The sequence below is a fragment of the Pseudonaja textilis genome, chromosome 1, assembly GCF_049901715.1.
Source record: "Pseudonaja textilis isolate UNSWEBS1 chromosome 1, rPseTex1.2, whole genome shotgun sequence".
Classification (NCBI taxonomy): Eukaryota; Metazoa; Chordata; class Lepidosauria; order Squamata; family Elapidae; genus Pseudonaja; species Pseudonaja textilis.
This window is the reverse complement of record NC_141990.1, coordinates 218,535,158-218,562,995: the sequence shown is the minus strand read 5'-3', so window position 1 is coordinate 218,562,995 and position 27,838 is coordinate 218,535,158. Positions and strand designations below refer to the sequence as shown.

The 27,838-nt window shown below is 38.2% G+C and overlaps 1 protein-coding gene across 1 annotated transcript in view; it reads right to left on the bottom strand.

Moving 5' to 3' along the window:
- Positions 1 to 27,838, bottom strand: part of XRCC5 (X-ray repair cross complementing 5) — a 71,281-nt gene that overhangs the window by 22,001 nt on the left and 21,442 nt on the right. Inside the window, exons 11-16 of the mRNA XM_026708006.2 lie at positions 27,045 to 27,182; positions 25,371 to 25,461; positions 16,746 to 16,879; positions 13,890 to 14,086; positions 11,970 to 12,063; positions 9,747 to 9,816 (exon numbers count right to left, since the gene is read on the bottom strand). Of these exons, the coding sequence (XP_026563791.1) occupies positions 9,747 to 9,816; positions 11,970 to 12,063; positions 13,890 to 14,086; positions 16,746 to 16,879; positions 25,371 to 25,461; positions 27,045 to 27,182 (724 nt within the window). The remainder of the gene's footprint in view (positions 1 to 9,746; positions 9,817 to 11,969; positions 12,064 to 13,889; positions 14,087 to 16,745; positions 16,880 to 25,370; positions 25,462 to 27,044; positions 27,183 to 27,838) is intronic.

Sequence of the window (27,838 nt, the reverse complement as noted above, 5' to 3'; positions counted from 1 at the left end):
AAAATGAGACCCGAAACACACATAGGCACAGAAGTATATGTTTAACGTGTTTCCAACAGAGGCTACAGAGATATCCATGAATTTACATATTAGCTTTTGAGAATCTGGATCACCATACAGTCCTATTAAATAAGACTGAATAATTTACTAAGATTGTTTTCATTTAAAACATATTTTAGAATAAATATATATCCTTTGTAAGCACCCTAAAACAAATCTTGCCAATCTGAACAACCTAAGCCTCAAAACATTAATTTATTATTAAAAAAAAACACAAATCACTGTTTTAATAGCAACTCCTTTAAGGTATAATAGTATGAAATAGCAGCACTGAAAGCTTCATTACAATTTATTCATCTCAGATGACATGAAGTATTTCAACTCCCTGTTGCATCTTATAGAATAAATTACTTTGAAAAATACTTTCAAGGAATATTACCTTGCAGAGAAGCCAGTAATACAGTAAATGCTTTTTTAAAATTAATTACGCATGCCCTTGTGATAACATATAGACATGTATATTTGTATATATTACTCTAAGGGAAGAAAGTCCCTCTTCAATTACAATTCTTCCAGTATCTTGTGGTCAGATGTTATATGTGAGTTTTTTAGGGGTTATAGTGAGGGGAGATTTTAAAATCTAATTCTTCCACTTAGGTACATAGCAATTCCCCAGGTTTCATTAAAGACATACAGTATTGCATCCTCCAGCTGTTTAACTAAATCTGGCTCCCAAACTTGTTTTAAACTTCCTATAGGGTTACCTAGATCTGTTTTCAAGAAGTAATGAGTAATTTTGTAATGCTACACTTTTGAAGTATGCCAAATAACTGATAAGTAATCATTACTTTCTCAAATTTAGTGTGCAGTCCACAAGTTCTATCACCTTGGGTCGCTCATCAGAAGAGTTGGCAGAGAAACATCCAATACACGTGCCAAGTACCTCTTATTTCACAAATTAAATCTAGATATCCAAGCATGCATAACAGGGAAGCTAATCCATAAACAAAATAGGCTTCTGTACGTGAATAAAATAGGCTATTAACATTCTTTCTTTATACGATGGGTTATGCCAAGTTCCATGTACGCAAAAGACATTGTTATTTCTGTCACTTGTAAAAGAGTGTTGTATTATAATATAACAACTGATGGAAATGGCCTGTGAGGAAGACATCTTCCAAATCTTTGTCTGTAGAAAGTATTGTACCTAATTATTAGATGAAACCTTTGGACCTCAGCTCTTGTAGCTGCTTAGAATGACCAAGCAGTCAATTAGCAAGCAATACTGACAGGCCTTCACAAAGGATTTAATTTAATTTTAGAGACTGTGTTCATGGCTCTTCAGATTGAATCCTGAAAGTTAAAGCTTCCAAACAGATCTAGACACTTCCCTAAACAATTAAGGGCATCTCTGAGTCATCCTATGGAAACAGAGCTATTTTGTCCACAAAAACCAGGAAATAATAGCCTTTATGTTGGCTTTTTACTTTGCCAAATAAACAAGTTTCAAAACTGATGGGGAAAGAAATAAGCAATCTTGACATGTATATAGCTGCAGCTCCCCTTTTAAAGAATAAGTTTAATCTTTATAATTGCTACAACAAATCTAACTGCATAATGAATACACATTTCATAGAAAGCTACTTCTCACAACAATTAGTTTAATATGTTTAAGACTGTCTCCCCTCCCCAAATACCATTATAGAACTCCCACAGTTCAAAACTAAAATATAGCTCTATGTCGTATGTAACAAACCAAATAATCCACATTTTTCAATACTGTGTATTTCAACAAAAATATTTTCCAAAATTTAGTTGCTTAGTAAAAACCACTGTTACAAAATAGAGTTAGAGGGTTTTTTGTACTGCAGGAAACTATGCCATGTTCTAGAGAGCAGGGGTGTCAAAATCGCATCATCATGGCAGTGTCATGTGACGTATTGGGAATTTTTCCCTTTTGCTAAATTGGGTGGGGGCGGGACCAGCATGTGACGCATCCGGCCCATGGGCTATGAGTTTGACACCCCTGTTCTAGAGAGCACTCATAGAATACCTGCAAGGAAACACTGTTATTAGGAGCAGGGAAGAAATCACTGTAGTGCCACAACCAGAATGTGGTCTTAAGAAAATGTTGGATAATGCAGACTACAGCAAATCCTCCAGTTCAGGGGTCTTTGGAAGCATTTCAGGAACTGGAACATTTGATTGCTACCCAGATGATAGGTGTGACAAAATTAAAATTCAACCTCTTCAAACCTAGTAAGCCCTCCTGGTTAGGCCTTCATCAATTTGAGTAGCTTATATAGATCTGAACCATAATTAGGCACACCTACTTTTCAATGGTCTCATCTCAAGGACAAAAAGGACAAGCCTATCTCATATTGGAATGCTTGCATTGTTGCCATCAAGGTTCAAGGTTGTGAAAACTTGTCAAAAATAAGACAATCAAACTAAGAAGTCTTTGTTTATAACAGGTGGTGATGATGAGACCGCCTCAGAGATAGGAGGTATCTGTTTCTCAAAGTTAATTGGACTGAAATGAGAAAAATAATGCTACTCAACAAAGGTGTCTCACCAAGGACAAAACAAAATATGAGCCAAGTTTAACCTAGTGACAAAAATAAATGCTTAATTCTAAATCACAATAGTGAAGCATTACAGGAAAATATAAAATCATACAGATTTCTATGTAACATGTACCTAATGAAAAGAAGACATACCACTTATAGGTAGTCCTTGAATTATGACCACCATTGAGCCCAACATTTCTGTTATTAAATGAGATATTTATTAAGTGAATTTTGCCACATTTTATGACCTTTCTTGCCACAGTTGTTAAGTGAATCACTGCAATTGATAAGTTGGTAAACTAGTTGATCAGTGAATTTGGCTTCCCCATTGACGTTGCTTGAAAGAAGGCCGCAAAAGGGGATCACATGACTTTGGGACACTGCAACCGTCATAAAGGTGAAGCAGTTGCCAACATCTAAATTTTGATCACATGATCCTGGAGTCGCAACTGTGAAAAATGGTCCTAAGTCAAATGTTTCAGTGCTGTTATAACTTTGAACGGTCACTAAACAAACTGTTGTAATTTGAGGACTATCTGTAATTAATTTCTCTTTTTCCAATATCTTGAGCTTCAGGAAAATGGTGAAGAACTGAAGACCTATTCTGCTCCATTCTGCACAGGAGGAGGGTGTGTTATATCTGAGGGTGGTGGAGCACATTAGGTTTTACCTTCTATTTTTGTAATTTGTCTTGGAGTATTGCAGTATTTTACTTTATGATAAGACGGTTAGTCACCTTCTGTGAACAGGGAGCATATACCCACCACAAGTATAAATATATAAGTAAATTCAATAATAACCTGTCATCCTAAGGCGCTTATCTATCACTAAGGTCAGAGGATAAAAAAAATATCCTGTCTGATGAATCCCTAGAATTCACTGGAGCACCATTTGAAGCAACCAATGTAGCATTAATCCATATTAATTGGATGCTAATTCGGGGACCATAGCACTTATTTTGTAACACTTAATGTGATCCAATAATGGCAGCAGCTATACTGACCTGCAGCAAAAAGAAACTGGGCCAGGATGTACCAATGCTGCTTCCTTTATAGCATAGTCAGATTCTTTCTTTCATAAGTTTGTCCCCTCCATACCTAATGATCCTGTCATAAATTATAATTTCTTATAAAATGCAGCAATAAAAATGAAATCCTGCTGTTTTCCCCCACTCCCCCCCTATTTTTAGAGTGCTGCCTCTTCGGTGATGTGTTAAATTAAAACCCCAGGCATCAGGAAAAGCATAGAAGTCTTTATTGTGAAAGCACTCCCAATTGTCAATGAATTTTCAAGTTCCTTTTGATCCACCGACTTCGCCATTGAAACAACAACCTGCTCCCTTTCGGAAGAATACTTAGCCACTTAAGTGACAGCATTCTTTGTAGCTACTTTTTGGAACCAAAACCCGGAACGGTATAATTCATTCTAAATACTAAAAATAAGGGGAAACAATTGGATAGTTTTAATCTGCGGTGAAATATGAAAATCACAGCCTCAGACCCAAACTTGAGGTGCGATAAGGGAATATTACATATTGCCCCGGTTTGTGTAACACATTGAACCATAAATTAAAACATCATCCCTACTTACCCTTGCTGTGTTCTAATCTGTCTTGGATCGAGTGGGTGACAGACTCTGCATGTTTGACTGTCTTTTAATGGATAGTTTTTTTGCCCGGTGCTTTTTTGTATTATTATGATTGTATGATTGCTTTTACGTTGGCCAAAGTCATCACAGAATTGGGCAGCCTTATACATTTCTAAAGTAAATAAATAAGGCGATCACTCAGTAGTCCAGCATGTGCACTGTTGTTAAAAAGTCATCAGTTACAGTCTGATGCTAGGTTGAAAATAACATACTGGATTTGTTTTCAGTAGCTTTAAAAGCCATGAAAATAGGTCAAGTGGACCAAATTGAACTGGAGGCAGGTTAAGTAGTAGCAATAGATTAGCATGATGTGAAAAGCAATGATGGAGGAAAAACATGTAGGTCTTTGGAGGACAGACAGTGAAATAAAGTGAAGGAAAAGGATCTCTCAAATCAAAAGCCAACTCTGGTGACTATCTGAATGTGCCCATGTTGTTTTCCTGGAAGAGTTTTTCTTGAGTGATTTCTTTTTTTCCCCTTTTGCTTCTTAGTCTTCTTATAACGTATTAACCAAGTTTTCTTAGCTTCTCAAGATCAGCTAAGGTTAGCTAAGCAATGCTGCTTTTTGTGACACTGGAATAAGACGAGAGGCAAATTAATGCACCGAGTTCTACAGCATCCTGGAAGATAGTATATAGGTGTATTGATTCAGGGAGAAATGTCTTATAAATGCTAAGAAGTGGAGATAGATGAGTTGTCATGGACTCAGTATTTGTGAAGCTTTCTCAGCTACTATGTTAAGTAAAAGTTGCCAACTTATTTTTTTAAAGAGGACAATGTTTTAATAATTTTAGCAAATGATTCCTAGTGCCATGCCTATCTGTAATTGCTGGATTTGATTCCACATGATCTACACCCACTGTGTAGGTCTTGTTATCATATCACCAACTGTGACGGAAATCAGTTAGCTATGCTGACTGACCAGTAGTAGCCCATCATCTTTCAAAGCCCTTAATTAAGGAGGGTTGACCTAACATTTTAAGATAAGTTTTGGAGCTCAAAACCAGATTCACACATCCCTGGTTTGCCGGAAGTTATACCCCAAAAATGGATGAGGCCATGAATTTGTGAGTAAGACCCAGAGGGAGAAATTAAGTGAGAGCAGAGGTAAAATGGCGGAGTACCAATTAACTTTTTAAACCCAGATTAAGGAATCTTTTTTTTTCCTCTCAAGAACTACCTGGATATCTATTAAAAGGACTGTACCAATAATGAGAGGCTGAAACAAGAAATGAGTGGTGGCATATTCACTTTTTCATCTCTTTTTCTTTTCTTTTTTCTAAAAATCATGATTCTGGTTTTTAGAAAAACAGCTTTTACTAGAGACTTGAGGCCTCCGTTTGTAGATGGCTTTGGAAATTCATCTCAGGGCTACAGCTTTCTTTTTTTATGGTATAACATATACAGAGCCAAAGTTTCTGCATGGGGTATTTCATCTGGCATGTTTGGAGTTAGCATACGGACCCTGAATTTCTGCAGAGAACCTACTAATGCAGTTTTGGCTTTGTGGCATGAAGGATGTGTCCAAAATGTATTTAAAATGCCTTCACAAGTATGTAACTATAGGATAATGTTAATAATTGAAAATAAGCTTCAAAGTAATTTGATTACCATTATTGATCATCATTATTGACAAACCTATGGTGGCTTTCCAAGGAATCCTTGAACAAAGTTGAAAAAAGAATTTGATTTTAAAAAAATTCTTCTTAGTCTAAGTCAGGGGTGTCAAACTGGCGGCCCACGGGCTGGATGCATCACACGCAGGCTACGCCTACCCCAGCTCCGCAAAGGGGAAAAAGTTACGAAACGTCACGAGACGGCAACATGATGCCATGAGTTTGATACCCATGGTCTAAAATATGAGGAATAAAACTTCATGTGAAGAAAATCTACCTAACTGAGCTTTCCATAAAAGACTGAATTCAGCTAGGAATTGAATGGTTTGTCATTGCTGTAAGTACATTACACTGGAAGAAGATGTAAAGTGTCTACAAGTGAACCTGCCCACCATCCACATAACAAGAAAGATAAAGGATTCTTGGACTGAGTACAGGAAGTGCTTATAAAGAGACAAGTACTGAGAAGCCTCCAAGGAGATAGAAGATTGCTAGGCAGAAGGAATGGAGAGATGGAGGAATATGACACAAAACCCCTCGTCTGTCACAAATAAATGAACATTGGATGAGGAGAATAAGAAGACAGCATGATAACAGAAGAGGGCTTAACACCAATACTGATGAGAATGTGAAAGGAGGCAAGAGCAGAATTGGAAGAACTTAAGATGGAGAAAGCCAAGAGTGAAAGTAAAACAGATGTGTTGGAAAGGGCTGTTAACAAATCCTAATTGAACAGGCTCCTGGCATTAGAACAACAGGGCAACTAGAGAAATCAACATGAGGCATTAGGAGCGAAGTGGCCAAGAGCAGCAGTGGATTTTGGTAATTCTCCTAACCCCTGTCAGCTAGTTGGAAGGTTGCCACCCTTACTGTGGCTGCTGAGAAAAGTAAAGCAATAGAGCTGGTGCCAGTTGGGAATAAGTTGTCAGCTCATATTCCTGTGGTCAGTGGAGATCAATATGAGAGCACAAATGATCACTTCTGGCTTGCCATCAGTCCTATGTAGGGGTAGGGCAACACAGGAGACCCTAGACAGTTATAAAAATCCTATTTCAGAGACTATGGGAAGGAAGTGGGAGAGCAGAAGTTCAGTAACTGCAAGAAGAGGTATCACAGCCCAGATTTCAAAGGAATAATTTCGAAGAGACTGTTTTAATTGGCTCACTATACTTCTGTCTGGGAATTTATTCCTACAGTGTTCAAGATTGTTGTCAAGCCTAATATAGCTGGAAAATCCAAGAACTGAGAACCTTATGGATTTCAGAAACATATCTTGATTGTTAGTTAGGGGTAAAATATAATCTTGTGTGTTGGCAAGCAGTAATAATTTTACTTAGTGTGTGCTTAAAACGAAGCATAATAATAGTAAGTATAATAAACTTAATAAATTCCTCATTCCAGTCTAATCCTAGACTAAATCTATATCAATTACTGTCAAGGAAAATTCTTCCAGTATTACTTAAGTCATTAATTTGAATTGGTGTTCAACAGGTCCTCAGCTTCCTTTACCCATCCACTTTCCTGAAAGATTCAAGAATGGATTGGAGTTTCTGTTGGAGTCATGTTAGCATATTTTCCCATCCTCTTTTTAACTGCTTTCTACATTTTGAAAGTTAGAAATGCAATTGTTGTCTGATCTTCATCATGGGTTTTTTTGTAACACAAATATATGTTTGTAGGGCTATAAAAACAGTCTTCCTTCTTCAGGTATTAATTACCCACCCACCCATCCACCACCATATCCATCAGGGCCATTTCAGAGTCAGAACCTAGGAAATCCATGGCCAATTTTGGAAGCGCATACATATAAACTGCCAAGTCTCTTAAAAGTTTACACCAGGCCAGTGGTGGGATTCAAATATTGTTGCCACTGGTTTGGTGGGTGTGGCTTGGTGGGCGCACTTTGCGCGCGTGCACACACTTTGAGTGCACATGTGTGCCAAATGCACACTTTGCACAGATGCAGAGGCGCTTGCGCAGGTGTAGAGGCGTTCTAACTCCCTCCTGCAAGCCTGCACAATCCCGGTCACTTCAGCAGCTGCCGTGTGGCACTATTGTGTGCTGCGCAAAGCAGCTGCGCTTCAAATTCAGTGGATAAAAGTAAGTATAAGAGCCCGGGCGGGTGGGTGGTTGGGCCCAACAGCAGAGTGGCGGAGAGAACCAGATCAGTCTCCGCTGCTTATCACTCCTACCAGCTTGCCAGAACTGGGCAGAACCGGTCGAATACCACCACTGCACCAGGCCCTACTTAAGTTGCTGCAAAAGAGGGAACGCAACCATGTCTGAGAAGCACATCAGAAATATTTTGTATAGTAAAATGTATTCCCAAGTTATGGACAAGGGAGATTTATCTTTAAAGAAAAACGTATTTCCACTCTTTTTACATTTTTTCCCACATAAAAAAGAAAAAGCATTTATCAGGAGAAAACTGACATGATTAATTGCATCCTTAAGATAATAATGAAAATACATTAGTTCAGGAAGTTAACATAATGCATTCAGCTAATTTTATTTGAAGCTAAGTTTCTCTATTTATCATGTAAAATTCTCATTTACTGAATAGGAATCTTTAAGAATATGACCACATTCTTTTTCTTAATAAGAAGGTGAACACAATTGACAGAAGCTTCCTTGTAATTATGAACCATTCTACAAATTGTTGGTAAATTACTGTTAGGTATCCAAAGCATCAAATGCTTCTGAGACGGCTGAGCAGTTTCCCATGATTGAATTTACTTTAATAAATGCAAGTTAAAAATGCCTTTGTCTTGCAGATCTAATCATCCTAATGCTCTATTTATTTCATTAGCCAAGCCTTTGTGTAGGTGCACAAATGTGCTTCAGTGAACCACATTTCTGCTGCTTGATTTGATTAAAATAGCAGCAGTTCCAGGAGTATACCATATTTGTGTACTCTTGTGGATCAGATGGAGAGACTAATTGCAAAAGAAAAAAAAAGCTTTGGAGAGTGTGCCACCACTTTTGTGTATGCAGGAAACTAAACTATCATAAATTAACCTCATTATAAAAGTAAATATTTTATAAAGTAAACCTTGGGGTGCACAAAGAAGCATAGAGCTGTGAAGCTGGTTAGTCCTGTGAAAGTCTTCCCCTTGCTTTTTAATTAATTTTTGACAATGAATTTTAATCATCCTTGCCTCTTTTTATATACCGTTTTAAGGTTTAATATTTTGTTTGTACACCACCCAGAGTACAAATTTGAAGCAGTTCTTATTTAAAATTGGTGGTAATATCTCTTTTTAAAAAAGATGTCTGCATAATGTAGCCATTACCCTTAATCAACTGCTAAGTCACATTTTAGATTTTATAAAAATAATATACATTTGTCTAGAAATGTGAATAGCAATACATATAGAAAACATTTCTTACATACCTTGGGTTCCGAATATGTAACAAAAGGCTTCTACTGGAACTTAACCATCAATTTATTGTTTATTATTTTTTTAGAAAATTTAGGATAATATACATTGTATATATATCATTGGAGAAATTTAGGATTACAGTTGTATACAAACTTGCTATAGGAAAATTCTACTAAAAGTAGGATTAAATTCTAAATAAATAGTGCTAAACAGATAACACAAGTTTATTATATGTGAAGAGTTCAATTTGCCCCAATACTTTTCTAATACTTCTTCAAGATAAGAAAAATAAGGGGAATCAATTAAGAATAGTTAACACCTAACAACTCAGTTGGAACATACCAATATGACTCACCCTGGATTTAGAAAGATTTCTGCATTAAAACTCAGTATCACTTAATACAATTCTCATTGGAGTAGTGGAATTTGATTGATTAGTTTTAAAAACTGGTAATACTTTGGAGTCAGGACACCTGGATCCCAGCAGTATTGTCAATGTTTTTCATTCAAGTAAATGAACTTCCATTTACCTTCTTTGAAGTCAGCATTCTTCTTCCTCACTAGTACGCTGAAGTTTTCTGCTGGATTGACACTTCCAACCTACAAAATACTTCAGTAAGAGTCGTGTCCTCAGCCCCAGCTTTCATCGCCTTCTCCCCAATTTTAATCAAATACAAAGCTTAACTTTGATTTTTCTCATTTCCAGCTAAACCAAATAGGTCTTTAGATACTCATAAAGTGCAATGTCTTGGTCAAAATAGGATTTGAAAGGAAGAGCTCTGTAAGAGGAACCTACAATATGATGACCTCACCTGAAATTGTCATATTGTTTAAAAGATTTCAGCAAGAAAGGTTTATGTTGCTTTCATATGCAACTTTTCCCAAATTGCAAATTAATTATTCATTCTTACTTATGCTTAGTTACAAGTCAAACTAATCAGCCAAATGGATACAAAATAGCTGCCCAGGCCATCTAATGTTAGAAGAGCAAACATCCATGTGGCTTTGTAGAAATATTTTAAACTTAGAAATTCCAAAATGTGAACTGTAACGGGCAAAGAAAAGACTAAGCCACTAATAGCTCCTATAGGAATTCAGAGGTCAGAAAAAATAATGTATTTCACTGAATACATAGAATCGATACAGAAACCAAAAATTAGTTTCCACCTATTACATGTAAGGGCTAATTCCAAACTTGGCTAGTTAAAATATTCTTAAATGGGAAACAATTGCTTTGTTTTAACACTGTAAAGGGGGGAGTCCTTGGTGCTCTCTGAGCTTGCTTGTTTTCTTGAAGATGTTTCATTACCCAAACTAGGTAACATCATATGTGCCAGTAAAGTGTGCTATTTGCTGTCAATTTTATATGGCTTGCCTGTCAGTGTTGGTGGGGGTGGTCTTAGGCATCCTTTGGTTGGGCTGTTTGTTGTTGGCTCCCTTAGCAGTTTCTTGATTGGGCTATTGCTTACTTGATTGTTGGTTTGATGTTAACCTTGGAGTTAATCTATGTTGATTTGGGTGCTGATTGCTGGTGGAGAGGTGCTGGAGTCTTTTTTCTCTACAGCAAATAGCAAAGGATCCCTAAGACCACCCCCACCAACATTGACAGGCAAGCCATTAGACTGGAGTATAAAACTGACAGCAAACAGCACTCATTACCGGCACTGATGATGTTACCTAGTTTGGGTAATGAAATGTCTGCAAGAAAACAAGCAAGCCCAGAGAACATCAAGGATCCCTCATGTCAACCCTGAGATACAAATATTCTCATTTATTAGTTTAATATTGTAGAGAGTGAAATAGTGATCTTGAGTCAATTACACTTATTCACTGAAAGCAGGCAATGACAAACCTTGCCAAGAAAACCAGGACCAAAGCTGATGAAGAAGCAGCAGCAGCAGCAGAAGCAGAGGAAGAGCAGGAGGAGGAGGAGATGGAGAAGGAGGAGGAGGAGGAGGAGGAGGAGGAGGAGGAGGAGGAGAAGAAAGAGGAGGAGGAGGAGGAGAAGGAGAAGAAGAACAGCCAATGCCAATCAAGCCCAGAATTTTGTGTTATACAAGGGGCAAACAGATACATAAGGAAAATTTGCAAACATGTTTCATCGTTTCTTCAAGTATTTAAGGCTGTCTGTGATTCGGGATGTGATGCAAAATCATCAATACTTATGACCATTAACATGCATGTTAAGATCCATGCATGTAATTGGGTCTTCAGAGACAACATGCACCTCTTTGCATTTCCTTATACTGAACAGCATTTGCCACAATCCCAACCCTACACCGTACATCTTTCAGCTGAGGAAGCATACAACTAATTGCTCTAAATCCATAGAAGGATTTAGGATTATTTAAGGAACTATTTTGTGTTCTGGTAAATGTGCCATTTAAATGTTTTTTAAAGATAACATATACTTAAAGAGAGAACATGGTTTCGAAGAATAGGATGTAGTTTTCATGCTTTGTTAATCACTAAATCTATTGCATTTGAAATCAAAAGTGTGTTTACAAGGCATATTATGAGGCAACCATTCATAGGCTCTTGACTTTACCCAGTTGAGGGCTAATAATCTACAGCACTCTTGCAATCATCACATTGGATAACTGTATGGGAAAAAATGACCAAAGAGATAATTGAATATGGCCTAAGAAATAAGTCAGTTCTTGGTACTTGCTTGCCTCATCAAGAAAATACACCTTTAGCACAGTAGCCAATCTAACCTCTTCTACCACAGAATCTTTGCCAAGAATACTTACTGTAATCACATTGCCTTCAGAGAGGCCTGCAATCCTGAAACTGGCTTCATCATCTTCTGTTTTTGCCTTTTTAGCACTGGGGCCATCTTCATTCCTGGAACAAGAGAAGGTCATCAATCTGAAGAAATTCTTCTCAAGATAAATTATCTAGCAATCACATCTACTGTGAGAATAGTTTTGGAAGATACATATTAGGCATTCAAGTGTCCTTCAATCTCCTTCCAAATTGTACTTTGTTTCAGAGCTCACTCAGAAAGAAAAGGAATCAAATCTGATGCCTGAATGATGAGATGTCTACCCGAACTACGGCACTAGCTACAGAATGCTTTTTTTGAATAACTGAAAATCAAATATTATTGTCTCTGTGTTTTACTAACATAGCCTCCTCTTGACATGTCTATATATGTGAATACTTTTATAGTACTTTGCAATCACATCTGATTCTTTTTTTAATGTTTAAATTGACATTAGCGATAATGGGAATTTTATATTTAAGGGGGAAAATCTATTTACCCTTCTAATGTAATTTGCTAGTTCCCATCTTCAAACTGATAGCTACTAAGTACTTCTGTACACAGAAACCTGGAATGTCTTCTAAACCATCTTTCAGATTAGCATACCTAAGAGCTTATTAAACATCAGTTTGCAGTTGTCAGTACTTGACAGAAAAACTCCCAATTAAATATGCTCTTGTGCTGGATAACCTTCAAGAACATCCAAATCTGCTTCCTAAAAACCAGCCTTAGGGTTTAGCAAGATGCAATTTTAATGTCATTATCTGTACTTTCTCCCCATTAGATGGAAGAAATGAACATTATGTACACATATCATTATGACAAAAGGCCTGCTTGTGGCTTGGTCCCGTACTTTTTTCCTAGTACAGGATATGCAGATGGAAGATATCCTTTTCAAAATTCCATGTCTCCAGAGTGTGTTGATCCTTCATTGTGCAACTGCGCTAAACCCAGGGGTGGGATTCTACCGGTTCTTTCCAGCTCTATAGAATTGGTGGCTGTGAAGAACAGCAGACATAGAACCGGTTCTATGTCTGCTGCTGTTTTGGCCCACCCGCCCACCTGGGCCCTTACCTGTCCTTTATTTCCTGCTTTTTCAACCTCAGCTGCTTTGCGCGGCACAGCTGCGGTTGAAAAAACAGGAAAAAGGTGCTTTTTCAAATGCTGCGCACCCGCACGCAGTGCTGCTCAGCTGTCCAGGAAGCAAGCTGATGAAGTTTTACACGCACGCGCATATTTATACAAAACATAAATCAACAAACCGGTAGTTACACCGGTCGGATCCCACCCCTGGCTAAACCCCTGAAGTACCGTGTAGAAAATTACACTATAAACTCATTAAAAAGAGCAAGTCCAATTTAGCTCTGAGGAAAATTTTAATGACTTCCCCTTACATATTAGCATTTGGATCTTTTTGGAACAGAGATGGATAAAGAGGTTTGACCATTGCTGGAGATCTATAAGCTTCCAGACATACTTCAGAGAAATAAAATGCATATTTGAAGGAAAAATAAAAGATTTGCCATCCCAAAACATTCAGGGTTCTTTTTTTCATCTTCTTTATTTTCCAGACCAGCTTAGACCTAGAATTCTTGGTGGTCGTCTCTCATCCAAGTATTGACTACCTATGTCCAGCCCTGTTCAGCCATATACTACCGCTTGCTATTGTTCCACTAAAGAACTCTAGCTGACATTAAGTCTTTAAGGATGCAAAAGACAGAAGCTAGCTTTACATACAATTAGAACATTAAGAGCCTCTTCCTATACCATGTTATTGAATAAACCCTTGTGGCCAGCCCAGCCATCCAAGAGGCAATGAGGCAATGTCCCCTATAGAAAGAAGTACCAGAGGAGATGAAAGATGACAAACAGCTAAAGAACGATTTTTGCAGTGCTGCTAACTCACTTGTCTTGGAAGATGAACTGAGCTGTCTTCTGCTCTTTTATTTTGGCTCCATCTTTCAAGGGAAAAAGAGCTTTTACTTTCTGAAGGGGAATCTGGCATTTTTCTGTCACCTCCTGAGGAGCCTTCAACATGTCTAAGAGATGGTTTTCAATGGGGGGTAGAGGTGCATCAGGATGAAAAGCTTTATGTTGCAGGCACTGATGAAAGATCACAAGGGAATAAGCAATGTCAAATCAGTAAATCAATGGATCTACCTATGAATCAATCTATGACTCAATCCATCAATGAAAGGTATATTTTGCTCTTTTTTTGTTATGACAGGAGGCACTTTTTATGCATATCGAGTAAGATTGCTGTAGAAGACAAATATGAACTTGTCCTTGATTACATTCTGAAAGTAGATGATATTGTATGATATGGTTTGTGATGAAAGGTTTAAAATATTGCAAACATTCTTGATCACTATTGTCAGCATGTCAACAATCAAACTCTCATTAATGAGTCCACATTAGAGTACCCTACATTTTGTAGAGACCTGATAAATGAATAAAGCTATGGAACAACTTCCCACTGAATGTAGAACTTTCCCATTCTTTTTTGAAGTTGAAGAGGAAGCTTAAGGAATTTATATTTTACCTAATTTTTTGTGGAACTAATATTGAAACACTGAACTGAAACTAGAATACAATAATAAAAAATATTGCTGTATCAGAATTTAGGTCTATCATATATTTCCTGATAAGACAAAAAATAGATGATTAAAGTCTCTCACATTTAGATTCATTTGTGAAGCCCCCAACTTCTCTATAGTAACTCCCAGGAACGATCCAGTTCTTGCAATACAGAAATGTTGAATTCTTCCATGTATCATTCATATTTTCCTGTGAGACTAGAATAAGTAATGAAGAGATATGCATAGGCTAGTCCCATGATAGCGAACCTATGGCATGCATGCCACAGGTGGCACACAGAGCCATTTGTGCGAGCACGTGAGTCCCAGCCAGTTACTTGCATTGTGCATGCACATGCCTCCCAGCTGATTTTTGGCCCATTTGAAGTCATTTTCGCCCTCCTGGAGGCTAAAGGGAAGCCTCTGCAGCCTCAGGAGGCTGAAAGACAAGCCTTCCAGAAATACTGAAAGTGCCCGTTTTCAGCCTCCACAGGACCTCTGGAGCCTGGGGGAGGCCATTTTTGCCCTCCTGGAGGCTCTAGGGAAGACTCTGCAGCCCCAGGAGGCTGAAAAACGAGCCTTCCAGAAATACTGGAAGTGCCAAAATGGGCCTGTTTTCAGCTTCCCGAGGGTGAAAATGGCCTCAAACAGGTCAAAAATCAGCTGGGAGGCACGCGCATGCACAGTACAGGTAAGGGGGTGGGGTGGGGATGTTGTGTATGCATGCGCACGGTGAGCAGGGCACATTGCATTGTGGGTGCCAGCACGTGTACATGCGCACTATTGCGCACACACATGCTTTCAGCACACCACAACAAAAAGGTTCGCCATCACTGGGCTAGTCTATTTGGGACTTGCTAGATTAAGCATTGCAGGAGGAAATGCTACATAGCTTATGTGAATTGATGTAATATGTGTTTCCTGATGCACAAAAATACACAAGAGCATTCTGTCCTCAATACAAATTGCTACTTTGCCAACCACAAAGAATATGGGGTAATCTGAAGGTATGCTAAATAATAATAATTTATTAAACCTGGATGCCACCCAACCCTCAACAATCGACAAGAAAGCAGGAATATAAATCACACAAGCTATCACAACACAGAATAATCCGAAGCTCCTCTGAATAAGTCACACGTTGTCCCGTACGAAACTCTCAGAGCGAACACACCCACTTTTATTCCCTGTGGGGTGTGTCAGTCCCTCAGCTCAGTCTCTGATTCGTCCCTTCCTCCTGAGTTGCAGCTCACACTTTTGCCTGTGACACTGCCTCGCATCAAGCCAGCATTCCTCTGCTTGATTCTCAGTCAGAGACTCTGATATGCTCTCCTCCTTTTCCTGATTAGCCTCAGGTTTTCCCTCTTGGTTATCTGCCGACACCTGAGGCACAATCAGGGAGGAAGGCATTGCCGAAGAGGAAGGTCCTGGGGAGGAAGGCATTTCCAAATCCTCCTCTTCCCCATTGTCCGAGTCTTCATCCTCTAACAATGCAGGCTCAAACCTCAGAGCCACAACATGTGTGTATTATACTCTAGTGAGTTGTGAAAACCCAACCACTATAGTCTACTTAATGTATTACAGAGTGTTGTGCAACCCCATAAATTTTCTCTTTCAGTAAACATAAATTAACACTCAGTTTAATATATCATGCTATTATATGATTCATACGTGATGCTGATCCCATCCTCATAGCAGATTGCGGGGGGAATCCCACGAAGAAATCCCCCAAGTTCAGTTTTGTACTAACATACTTTATTTCCTTCCCTTTATTCAAAGAGTTGTCTAACCATCTTTCCAGCCACTAAATTCAAATCATTCTTTTGGTCTATTGGGCAATTCGGTTTTGTTTTTATTTTTTACTGATTGCATCAGGTTTTTCAGCATCATGAGCAGCTCACAAATTCAGCTGCTCATCGTGGAGCCCAGGAAATGAGATAACTGTGGGATTCTGTATTGTTTCTGTTAAGCGAGGTGGGTCCAGGGCATGTAAGGAAGGTAATAAGGTGGAGAATTCACACATCCATGGTTGGACTGCTGGACAGCTGCTGGTCCCAATAAAGTTTTGCCAAGTTACATTGGGTGGGGTGGGGTGGTGGGGAAGCAATCAATTCACACAAGATGAACCCAACTGACCACATAATCCATCTAGCTGAGAAGAATGAGGGGAAGTTTTAGTATCTTACCTGGTACAATCTTTGAAACAGAGGATTTGGGAATTTGTTGGGTTTAAATATATCCACAACGGTCCCTTCAGTATCATCTTCACGAACTAAAGACATAGAATCAATCAGGGTGTCAACTGCAGACAGCTGTTCCTCTGGATTATCAAATATAGATAGGAAAACAGTTAATACTATGCAACAGATTTTTCCTGCCATTTTATATATTTATTTACTCAATGTAAAAATAGCAATAGCACTTAGACTTATATACCGCTTCACAATGCTTTACAGCCCTCTCTAAGCGGTTTTACAGAGTCAGCCTATTGCCCCCAACAATCAGAGTCCTCATTTTGCCCACCTCAGAAGGATGGAAGGCTGAGTCAACCTTGAGCCTGGTGAGATTCAATCTGCCAAATTGTAGGCAGCCGGCAGTCAGCAGAAGTAGCCTGCAGTACTGCACTCTAACCACTGCACCACTGTGGCTCAATAAACACATTGTATCTCTGCTCAATTTTAACATTTCACAGCATAGTAGTTCATAGCATAGACACTACAGACTTGGAAACCACAAAGATACAAGATAGCAAAACACTAAAAATGCAAAGAGCATGCAGCAACATTGTTAGTATTTAAAGGCTTGCCTAAAGAGTGGTACTACACTTTGACTCAACTTTAAAGACAGTGTTCTCCAATCTCAGATGTGCTAAGTGTAAGAATTTTCAGCAATGGCCAAGCTAGAAGGGGAAATCTGGGAGATGAACTCCACATACCTAGAGGGGAACCCTGGTTTTAGGAAATCTATCATGAAAGATCAGGTATTTTCTTTCTTTTTTGGGGTGTGGTGGGGAGAAAACTTTTCTGGAATGCAAGGAGCACTCCCCTCTTCCTAATGCTGCCTCCCCCTCTTCTGAATACTAAAAGATTCAGACTATGTGCCATTCGTAAACATTGGTATACGAATTGAAAATTGGTTTTAAATTTTTATCCCCATAACAAAAATTCTATTGAGTTTGATGGACTGAAAATGAGTGTATTGTAACTGATCCAATTTGGACCATTGAGTGGATACTGGAAAATCCGCCTCCCAAGTTCTAGTACAACCTTATTACAGGTAATAAATAGGCAGTATCAAACTACAAAAGAGAAGCACAGAACTATATACAATGAATATAATCAACAGGCAATTTCTGGATATTCTTGACATCATCCCTGTTTTGCTTATAAAGCTAAATTCTCTTAGTATTCTCTGCACAAATATTAAAAGATGTCACATATTCTGCTTAGTTCCATCCTATTTTTCTGCCATGTGTGTCTCACTATAGGTTGTTTTTAAATACAACTAAAAGGATTATTTTAATGTTAAGCATCTTCAGAAACTTATCTTCATTCTTCTGATCACACAGCTTTCTCATTTCTTCCATTAGGAAAAAGCCTGTCTTTCATCTGACAGCTTTTATTTCATGAATATATATATTAACACTACAGTATTTTACTTTAGGGGTGTCATTTACATAAACTACATTTAGAATAAGGAACAATCTTTTTTTTTCGCCTTTAAAAAAAGACAGTTTAGAGCTCATAAGCACTCTCACACTGCTAGTTGTAACAGAACAACCCACTAACTGCATTTCTACATAGAGCACATCACCAACTATTTAAATGGTTTCAATCTTTTAAATGATAGAGAGAACCCAGTTATAAAAGGAATGCTGGATTGATAATGTTTAAATGCATAGTGCTGTTAGTGTTTGGGGACAAACCCCAAACAGAATGTGCAGCAGCAGTCAAGCCAGGCAGCCAAATGAGAGAGGAAGGGCCCTAGGGTTTTACACACACTGATGACAAACACTGTTTGTAGTTTAAATAGTTGTTTAATCCAATTTAGAGTTTAAACATTGTCAATCAGTCCATATGTCATTCACAAATATATCCATTCAGTAACTTAGTCCATTTACTGGTCAGTTCTATATCCTTATCTTCTTGTAAAGATATCTTCTCCTCTGATACCTTTCCTTTTGAAGACAACGCTGAGTATTCACAGGGTATCAGCACATCAATGAAATAGTCCTTTCGTTCAGGTATTCAAACAGTTGTAGCAAACAGTAGCAAACTAAACAGTAGCAAGCAGATAACAAGCAGAGAGCAAGCAGAGAGAGATTACGTTTCTCTTACTGCCTTTTATTGCTGTTTGTAACCGCACCCTTAATTAGTTAATTACAAGCAGTTTTGTGCTTAAAGCTACAAGTTACAAAACTCCCAAACCTTGGTTTATATATTTATTCACCCAAACTTAGTTGGTGTATCAATGTTATACCCAACATTCTCCCTTTTGGGTGATATAAATATATAATACCCTTACAATCTAAAACCATACTTTACACAACTCTCTTGGTGCTTTATGGCACCTTGGGCTTTAGTAAAGTTATCAGCTATATTGTCCTCCGACATGCAGTACTCCAGCTGTATCATTTTACTCTTTACAGATTGTCTAACGTTTAAATATCTTAAATCTGTATGCTTGCTCCTAGTTTTTACTGCAATATTTGTGGCCATTTGAATTGCTGCCTGATTATCTTCATGTACAATTATAGGATAATTTACAGTTAACCCCATGTCATTCATCATCTGCTTATACATGATTAATTCAGTACATAATAACGACAAACAGGAGAATTCTGCTTCCATAGTAGACAAACTTATATGCTGTTGTCTTATTGACTTCCAACCTATTAATGTCTTAGCCAGCATTATGGCTGTTCCCGAAGTCGACTTTCTTGTGTCTCTTTCTGATGCAAAACTAGCATCTGCATAAGCACTCAGTATTAGATCACCTTTTGGTTCTAAATACAGTGCATGGTGTAATGTTCCTTTAAGATATCTCAAAATTCTCTTCAATGCTTTCCAATGACATTGAAGTGGATCATTATTATGTCGTGCCAGTTGATTAATAATATAAGCTATATCTGGCCTTGATGATAAGCTACCAATCAAAGATTGATATATTACTTTATCAAATTTTGGACTTTGAGCATCCATTTTGCAAATATCCTGACTCATTGGAGTCTTTGCAGTCTTACAAAGTTCCATCTTATAATCTATTAGCAATTTAGATATCTTATCCTCCTGAGATATCTTAAAACCTTTCTGTGTTTTCAGTATATTCAAACCTAGATATTTCTTTATCTCCCCTAATTGCTTGATTTTTATTTTCCTAGCTAATGATGCTATTATTTTATTGGCTTCATCATTAGTTTCTGTAATCAAAGCAATATCATCTGTGAATAATAGTAATAATGATATTTTCCCATTTGTCTCCCTTTTAAATAGACATGGATCGGCTAAACCAGCTTTAAACCCTATATTGTTTAGTTCCTTTACAATATACTGGTTCCATTCATAGCCTGATTGTTTAAGACCATAGAGGCTCTTTTTTAACAACCAATAATCATTATTATTTTCACCTTTAAATCCAATAGGTTTTTTCATGTATACAGTATGTCTTAGTGGAGCGTGCAAGTAAGCAGTTTCTACATCTAGATGGTTGACTATATATTTCTTACTTGCTGCCCACACTAAAGCTGCCCTTAATGTTGCTGCTTTAAGGCTAGGTGCAAATACCTCGTCATAGTCATTGGCATTTTGTCTAAAGCCTTGTGCTACTAATCGTGCCTTATAGATTATATTACCATCTTTTTCAGTTTTTATCTTAAAAATCCATTTGCAGCCAATGGGTTTTATATCAACAGGTAATCTCGCATTTTCATATACTTTCATATCCTTTAAGGATTTCAATTCCCTATTCATTGCTGCATACCAACTTTCCTTATCTTTAGTAGGATACATTTTTATTTCATCCACAGTATATGGAACTTTATTAATCTGGCACAATGTGTTAGCCTGGTATCTATCAGGCGGTCTAGATATTCGTGTAGTTCTTCTGGGAATTACAGGGCTTGTATGAGGACTTTTTGAATTACTACCTGTTCATGTTCCTCAGCTTGCTCAGCTATTGGTACTATTTCTTCCTTTATGGGCTCTATCTCTGCCTGTATTTCTCTCTTTACTTTATTCTTAAAGTTACAGGGATAATTAATGGGATTTCTATAGGATTCAATAATTACTTCTTTATTGTTATCCTGTTCTAACTTATCCCATCCTACGTGCTCTAGAAATTGGGCATTGGCACTGCATAACACCTTAGATGTGCCTTTCTCCCAAAATCTATATGCCCTATGGTTTGCTTGGTAACCAACGAAGAATAATTGTTTAGCTCTGTGTTGCCCTTTACTCCTGAGTTGTGTAGGGATATGCACCCATGCTGGTGCACCAAATGTGTGCAGGTAACTCAGATCAGGCTTCCTGCCATGCCACATGGTGAATGGTATTTCACCAGTAGTTGTGTTAACAACGTTGTTCAATATGTTATTAGCACACATTGTGGCCTCCCCCACAAAGAATCAGGTAATCCAGAATCAGTTAACATTGTTCTAACCATTGCCTGTAGTGTTTGGCCTCTTCTCTCAATAAATGCGTTGTGTTGTGGTCTGTATGGTGCAGATTTCTTGTGCTCTATTCCAGCTACCTTTAATCTATTCTGGAATTTGCTGTTAACAAATTCCGTACCATTATCTGTCACTAGGGTTATCAATTGCCGTTTAGTCTTTCTTTCTGCAAATTTTAACCAGTCGAAGAAATGTTGATATGTTTCAGTTTTGCTTTTCATTAGGTAGCAAAACCCATATCTAGAATAATGGTCCATAATGCTCAGTATATATCGAGCACCCCCATACTGGGTTTCTTTGGACCTATAATGTCTGCAAATACTACTTCTAAAGGTTCTTTAGTTTTGAAACCATTTAGCCTATTTGCAGGCAATATTTTACTCTTATCTTCACAGCAGACATTACAACGCAAATATTTATCACAAGGTTTTAACCTTATTCCATCAGATAACACTACTGTACGTTTTAGCATTTTAAAATTTATATGCCCCAAACGCCTATGCAATAAATGGATACATTCATTATGAGGCTTTATATTGTCAAATACAGTCTGAGCCTCCCCTTTCTTACTATCATGTAATACATACAATGTTCCATTTAAAGCTGCAGTTACCTTTTTGTTATCTTTTTCAATTATGCAATTCTTCTTCTTCTTCTTCTTTTTCTTCAGCGTTTGTCTCGCGCTCGGGCGAGGTCCGCTAATGTCCTTGAGTACTGCTTCCACACCTTTCTGTCTGCCACGTGTGTCGGGTCTGCCTTCGCGATCTCTAGATCGGCCTTGATCGTGTCCATCCAGCGTTGTTTAGGTCTACCACGCGGTCTCGCTCCTCCGACAGTCACCTTCATTACAGATTTGATGATGGATTCTTCCTTGGCGCGGCTCACGTGGCCGAACCATCGTAGCCGGGACTGCCTCATGACCGTGGGGATGGGCACGACGTTGAACCGTCTACGCACTTCTTCGTTCCTGACGCGATCGAGTAGGGTGAGGCCTACCGACCATCGGACATTCGCATCTCCATTATCTGGAGTCTGCTTTCGACTTCTTTGGTCGTCGGCCAGCACTCTGCGCCGTATATGGCCGCGGGCGCACCACAGAGTTATAGATTTTCGCCTTCAGGCGCATCGGGCATCTTCTTGTCACAGAGGACGCCCGTGACGGACTTCCATTTGCCCCACGCTGCATTGATCCTGGCTGCCACCTCAGTTTGTAGTAGGCCTTCTTCCCCAAGAGTAGTTCCCAGGTACTTGAAGGTGGAGCGCGCGGTAGCTCCTGCCCGTTCACGTGGATGGAGCCTGTCATTTCATTGTCAGTGGTCAGGTATTCGGACTTCTTTAGGTTCAGCCGGAGCCCGAACTGCTCGAGGCGGTCGTGCCACTGTTGGACTCGGTGCTCTAGTTCAGCCTTGCACAGGTTGGCCAGGAACACATCATCGGCATAGAGCAGCGTCCATGGGGCGGGCGTGTACAGGTCGTGTGTAATTGTGTCCATCACCAGAATGAACAGCAGTGGTGAGAGAGCAGAGCCCTGGTGTACGCCGACGGTAATATTAAACTCCTCTGATATCCCGGCTGCCGCTTACACGGCTTTTGTGACATCTGTATAGGAGTTGGACCCATTGTACGAGCAGCTCAGGCACGCCGTGGCTCTCGCAGTGCGTACCAGATGAGATCGTGCGGGACTCGGTCGAAGGCCTTTTCCAAGTCTAGGAAGGCGGTGTGGAGCGGGATTTTCTTCTCTCTGTGAGCCTCCATCAGCATCCGCACACCGAAGATGGCGCCGGTGGTGCCGCAGTTCTTGATGAATCCAGCCTGGTTGACGCTGATGTCGACGATGTCCCGAATGCGCTTATCAAGGACGCGTTCAAAGATCTTCATAGTGTGTGACAGTAACCTGACCGGTCTATAGTTGGAGCAGTCCGCTGGGCTGCCCTTTCCCTTCCAGATCGGAACAGTGGTGCTGCGGTACCAGTCGTGTGGCACTTTTCCCGTGGAGACGATGTTGTTGAATTGTTTTTCAATTATGCAATTATTATCCTTAAATGTAATTACATAACCTAGCTTGTCTAATACCCTTACAGAAAGCAAGTTCACCTTTAACTGTGGTACATACAACATTTTTATATCCTGGTTTAAGAATGGACAGTATGCAATACCTTCTCCCTTGGCCTTGAGGTTCCAGCCATTCGCAAGTGATATATGTTGAGAGCTTGTAGACATTTTTATAAATTTTGTCTTATCTCTCGTGATGCAGTGGGATGCACCACTGTCCACCACCCATAAATCATTCTTCACATCACAGTTGCTAAACATGGCTAGTTCAAAGGATTTCTTTGGCTTTTTTACATTCTGGCTTTTTTCTTTTCTGCAGAATCTTGCCAAATGTCCTCTGCCTCCACAATTAAAACACTTTTTAATTGTGTATGCCGTCGAAGATAAATTCTCTTCTTCCAGGTGCTTTAATTTACTTAGTTGGTTTCTTTCAAGCTTTGAAGATAATTTCTCTTCTTTATAAGGTTTATCTTCTCTCAGATATATATGAGCTCCTACACTGTCCCGAACATATATCTTCCTGAGGTTCTCCCAGCAGTTTGCAGCATTTTCCTCTCCACGGATATGGATAAGTTGCTGGTCAGAGAGAGTCAGTCCTATGATGCATAAAGCCTGCTCATTCTTTCGTTTATAGTCTTGTATCTTTTTGTCATCCTCTTCAACATTAGGATCTAAGTTAGTCACATCTGGTGGATTTGTTATTATGTCCCACAAACCTTCTCTTCGTAGAAGTAAACTACATTTCATTGACCATGAAACATAGTTTGTTCCATCTAGTCTGGATATCATGGACAGATTAGGCAAATTTACTTGTGCCATTGTTCTTCAGGTAAACAACTATTTAAAAATCAATGAAAAACAGTTTGTTTTTACAGTAATGTGCAACTCACACCAACTCTCACTGCTATATCCTGGTTAGTTAGACTGTGCTCACTGGGCCCATAACCAATGTTAGTGTTTGGGGACAAACCCCCAAACAGAATGTGCAGCAGCAGTCAAGCCAGGCAGCCAAATGAGAGAGGAAGGGCCCTAGGGTTTTACACACACTGATGACAAACACTGTTTGTAGTTTAAATAGTTGTTTAATCCAATTTAGAGTTTAAACATTGTCAATCAGTCCATATGTCATTCACAAATATATCCATTCAGTAACTTAGTCCATTTACTAGTCAGTTCTATATCCTTATCTTCTTGTAAAGATATCTTCTCCTCTGATACCTTTCCTTTTGAAGACAACGCTGAGTATTCACAGGATATCAGCACATCAATGAAATAGTCCTTTCGTTCAGGTATTCAAACAGTTGTAGCAAACAGTAGCAAACTAAACAGTAGCAAGCAGATAACAAGCAGAGAGCAAGCAGAGAGAGATTACGTTTCTCTTACTGCCTTTTATTGCCGTTTGTAACCGCACCCTTAATTAGTTAATTACAAGCAGTTTTGTGCTTAAAGCTACAAGTTACAAAACTCCCAAACCTTGGTTTATATATTTATTCACCCAAACTTAGTTGGTGTATCAATGTTATACCCAACAGTGCTGTTAATAAGAAACATACACACACCCCAAACTCAATCTTAATGTGACAGGAAATGTAGCAAATTTAGGAAGAGGGAGGGCAGACCAGCAATTTTCAGGAAAAAATGTACCTTGGAACATGCACTGTATCACAAGCCCATCATTTGTTGTATGAATACAGCAAAGGACTCTTTCAATCAGACGAAAGACACCAGGAAGCACACTGTTGAACAGTATATTCTGTGCTCCCCCCTTGCTAAATTTGATGGCTCCATTTTAGAGCAACTAAAGAATATATTGGAGTCGAATAATAGTGAACTATCCTGATTATCCTTAGGCACTTAAGATCAGTGCCGAGGACTGAGGAGTATGGAAAGCTTAAAACTAAACAAAAATGTCTGGAAAGTAATCTAATGTATATTGAGAAACCATTATTTCTAATAAAATAAAGGTTCTACACATTATAGACATTATCCTCTGTACTTTGGGGTAGGCAGGGTTAATATGGATGAAAGTTACTTCTGAGTAGATAAGAACAGGATTGTGCTGTTCAGCACGTGATTCAAAATGCAAGCTCACCTGTTGGGGCGCACTTTTTATTATTTTTTAAGGAGGAAAACATATAGTGCCTCAAATCTTCCATATAGGGTAGCTGCACATAAGCCAAACACTAGAACAGAATGAAAGAATATGGAAAGAAAAGGCAGTTGGAATAAAAGCATGTTGTGGATTTTAAAAAACAACAACAAATAATAGCATTTAAATTACTATTTAATTAAAACATTCAATATAGTACAGGAAGGTAAGCTGGGCCAGTCACTCTCTCTCAGCCCAACCTATGTCACAGGGTTGATATTGTGAGGAAAATAGGAGGAAGGAGCATTAGGTATGTTTGTCATCTTGCGTTATTTATAAAAATATACAGGAATCAATATATCACCATCCTGGTCTATGCTGTATTTCTGTGAAGATTATAACTGGTATCAACTATCTCAATACAAAAACACTTTTCTTCTTGTATTCAATCCTTCATTTTAAATCTTAAATCATTTACTTTCATATCTGAGACTATGCATCAAAAAAACTTGACATTAATGACCAATTTGAATAATTTTACTCTAGATGAACCAAGCCTTAGATATTTATACTGACGGAAGCAGTGTTCCTTAGCTTTTCTAGAGTATAATTGTCTCTGCCTCCTAGATAGCTCCTAGTGATTTTTTTTTTTTTACTTTAGCATGAATTGGGGCACTACCCTTTAGGATAACAACTGATAGAGAGACTAACCTTCCACACAAACTCTGTATTTTTCTGCACTCAGAATTGATTCTCCATTATATGCGCTATTATAATACCCATTGCTGTATATAGCCAATAGCCACTGAAACTCATAGCCTCAATTAACACTAATTTAACTGCTCCTGTGATTATGAGATTATGGCTTTCTTTCTATGTGTTCAAATCTCAGGAATCTTTTAAGAAGGTTACAAAATTCTTATTGACGGTGTTGGCTTTTAGAAACCACCTGGTATATCATTCTCTTTATTAATTGTTGAGGTGTTTTGCCTATTTCTTGTATTCATTATGTTTGCTAAACTTTAACTTTTATGACTGGTCTTGAGCTATAAATAAAGAAATAAAGTAAAATAAAATAAAATTACAATGTAATGTACTTCCAATTTATTCTAACCAACTCTTAGTACGTCCCACATTGTTAAATGTAAATGCTGCAGAGATGACACAGCAGTACAAATATTTTTGCTGGACTTATCCATTGTACAGTATCATAATAGGATACAAAAATGGCTTTTTGTATGAATCATAATGGTTTACTGACTGAGTCATAAAGGCCTGACTCATACATAATATCAAGCCGTTAGGAGTGGGTTCACATGTTGTTCTAATGAAAAATCAACCCTAAAATGAACTATATTATTCTTTGATGATAAATATTTTGTGTAATATAACCTCATAGCGATGCAGAATTTATTTCAGTGACGCAGCAACTGCATAAATATTTTTTTAAAACTCCTCTGAAAATTGATCCAGATTCAAAATGAAAAGCCTTAACTATTAGACCAAAATGATTTCTAAAATATTTTGAAAATATTAAACTGAAATTCTCCATTCTTTCTGCGATTTATCCTATTTAGTGTTCTTTTTCTCTCCTCTAACAATAGGTGATTGAATAGAATGGAAGAAAACATTATTGCTCCGAATTCTATTCCCACGCTCTTCAGTCATCAACATTACCTCATATTCATTCTTAATTAGTGGAAAGGCTGCTCCCACTTGTGGATGTGATCTCCGATCATAAACATACCGTACTATAGCCACCATGTCCAACTCACTTAAAGCATTAATTAGAGCAGAAAGTGCAACTGCAGCAGCCTGTCAAAAAAACAAACAAACCCAGAGTTATTTCTAATGTCGTTAAAACTTAGCAATTGGAATATTAACAAAGAAACAAAGAAATGAAGACACATTATCCCCTAGAACTAAACGCTTAACTTTTGACTTGAAGCTCAGCTTTGCCTCTTCAAAAGCTTAGCTAACCATCATATGGCACAGTTAGGTCACAAAATCAAGATCTCAGTTAAGATGCTATCTTTCAAATGAAGGGCAGATTATATAGTGCTAAGCACACATATACAAATATGCTCATTATCTTCCTAAAGATAACACAACAAAAAAGAGTCATACAAAAACCCCACAGTAAAGGATAATTTCTGTCCCATGTAGCCATCACTATTCACTATTTATAGCATTTCTCAAAAAGACTAACCTTATAGGAACTCTTTTAGACAGAACTATTCAGTATGGATACTAAAAATTTAATGGTATCTCTTTTCTAGATTACATATTTATCCTGTCTCTCTCTCACTCTCTCTCTCCAAAATATCCAATAAATACCCAATATACTCTCCAACATACCCAATCAATAAAAATACTTTTTTGGTTGTTGTTTGCTCTTGGATTAAAGCTGGGTTGTTTTTCAACTCCATGCTGTTCTCATTATTTCTATAACTGAGCTTTCTTTCATTTTG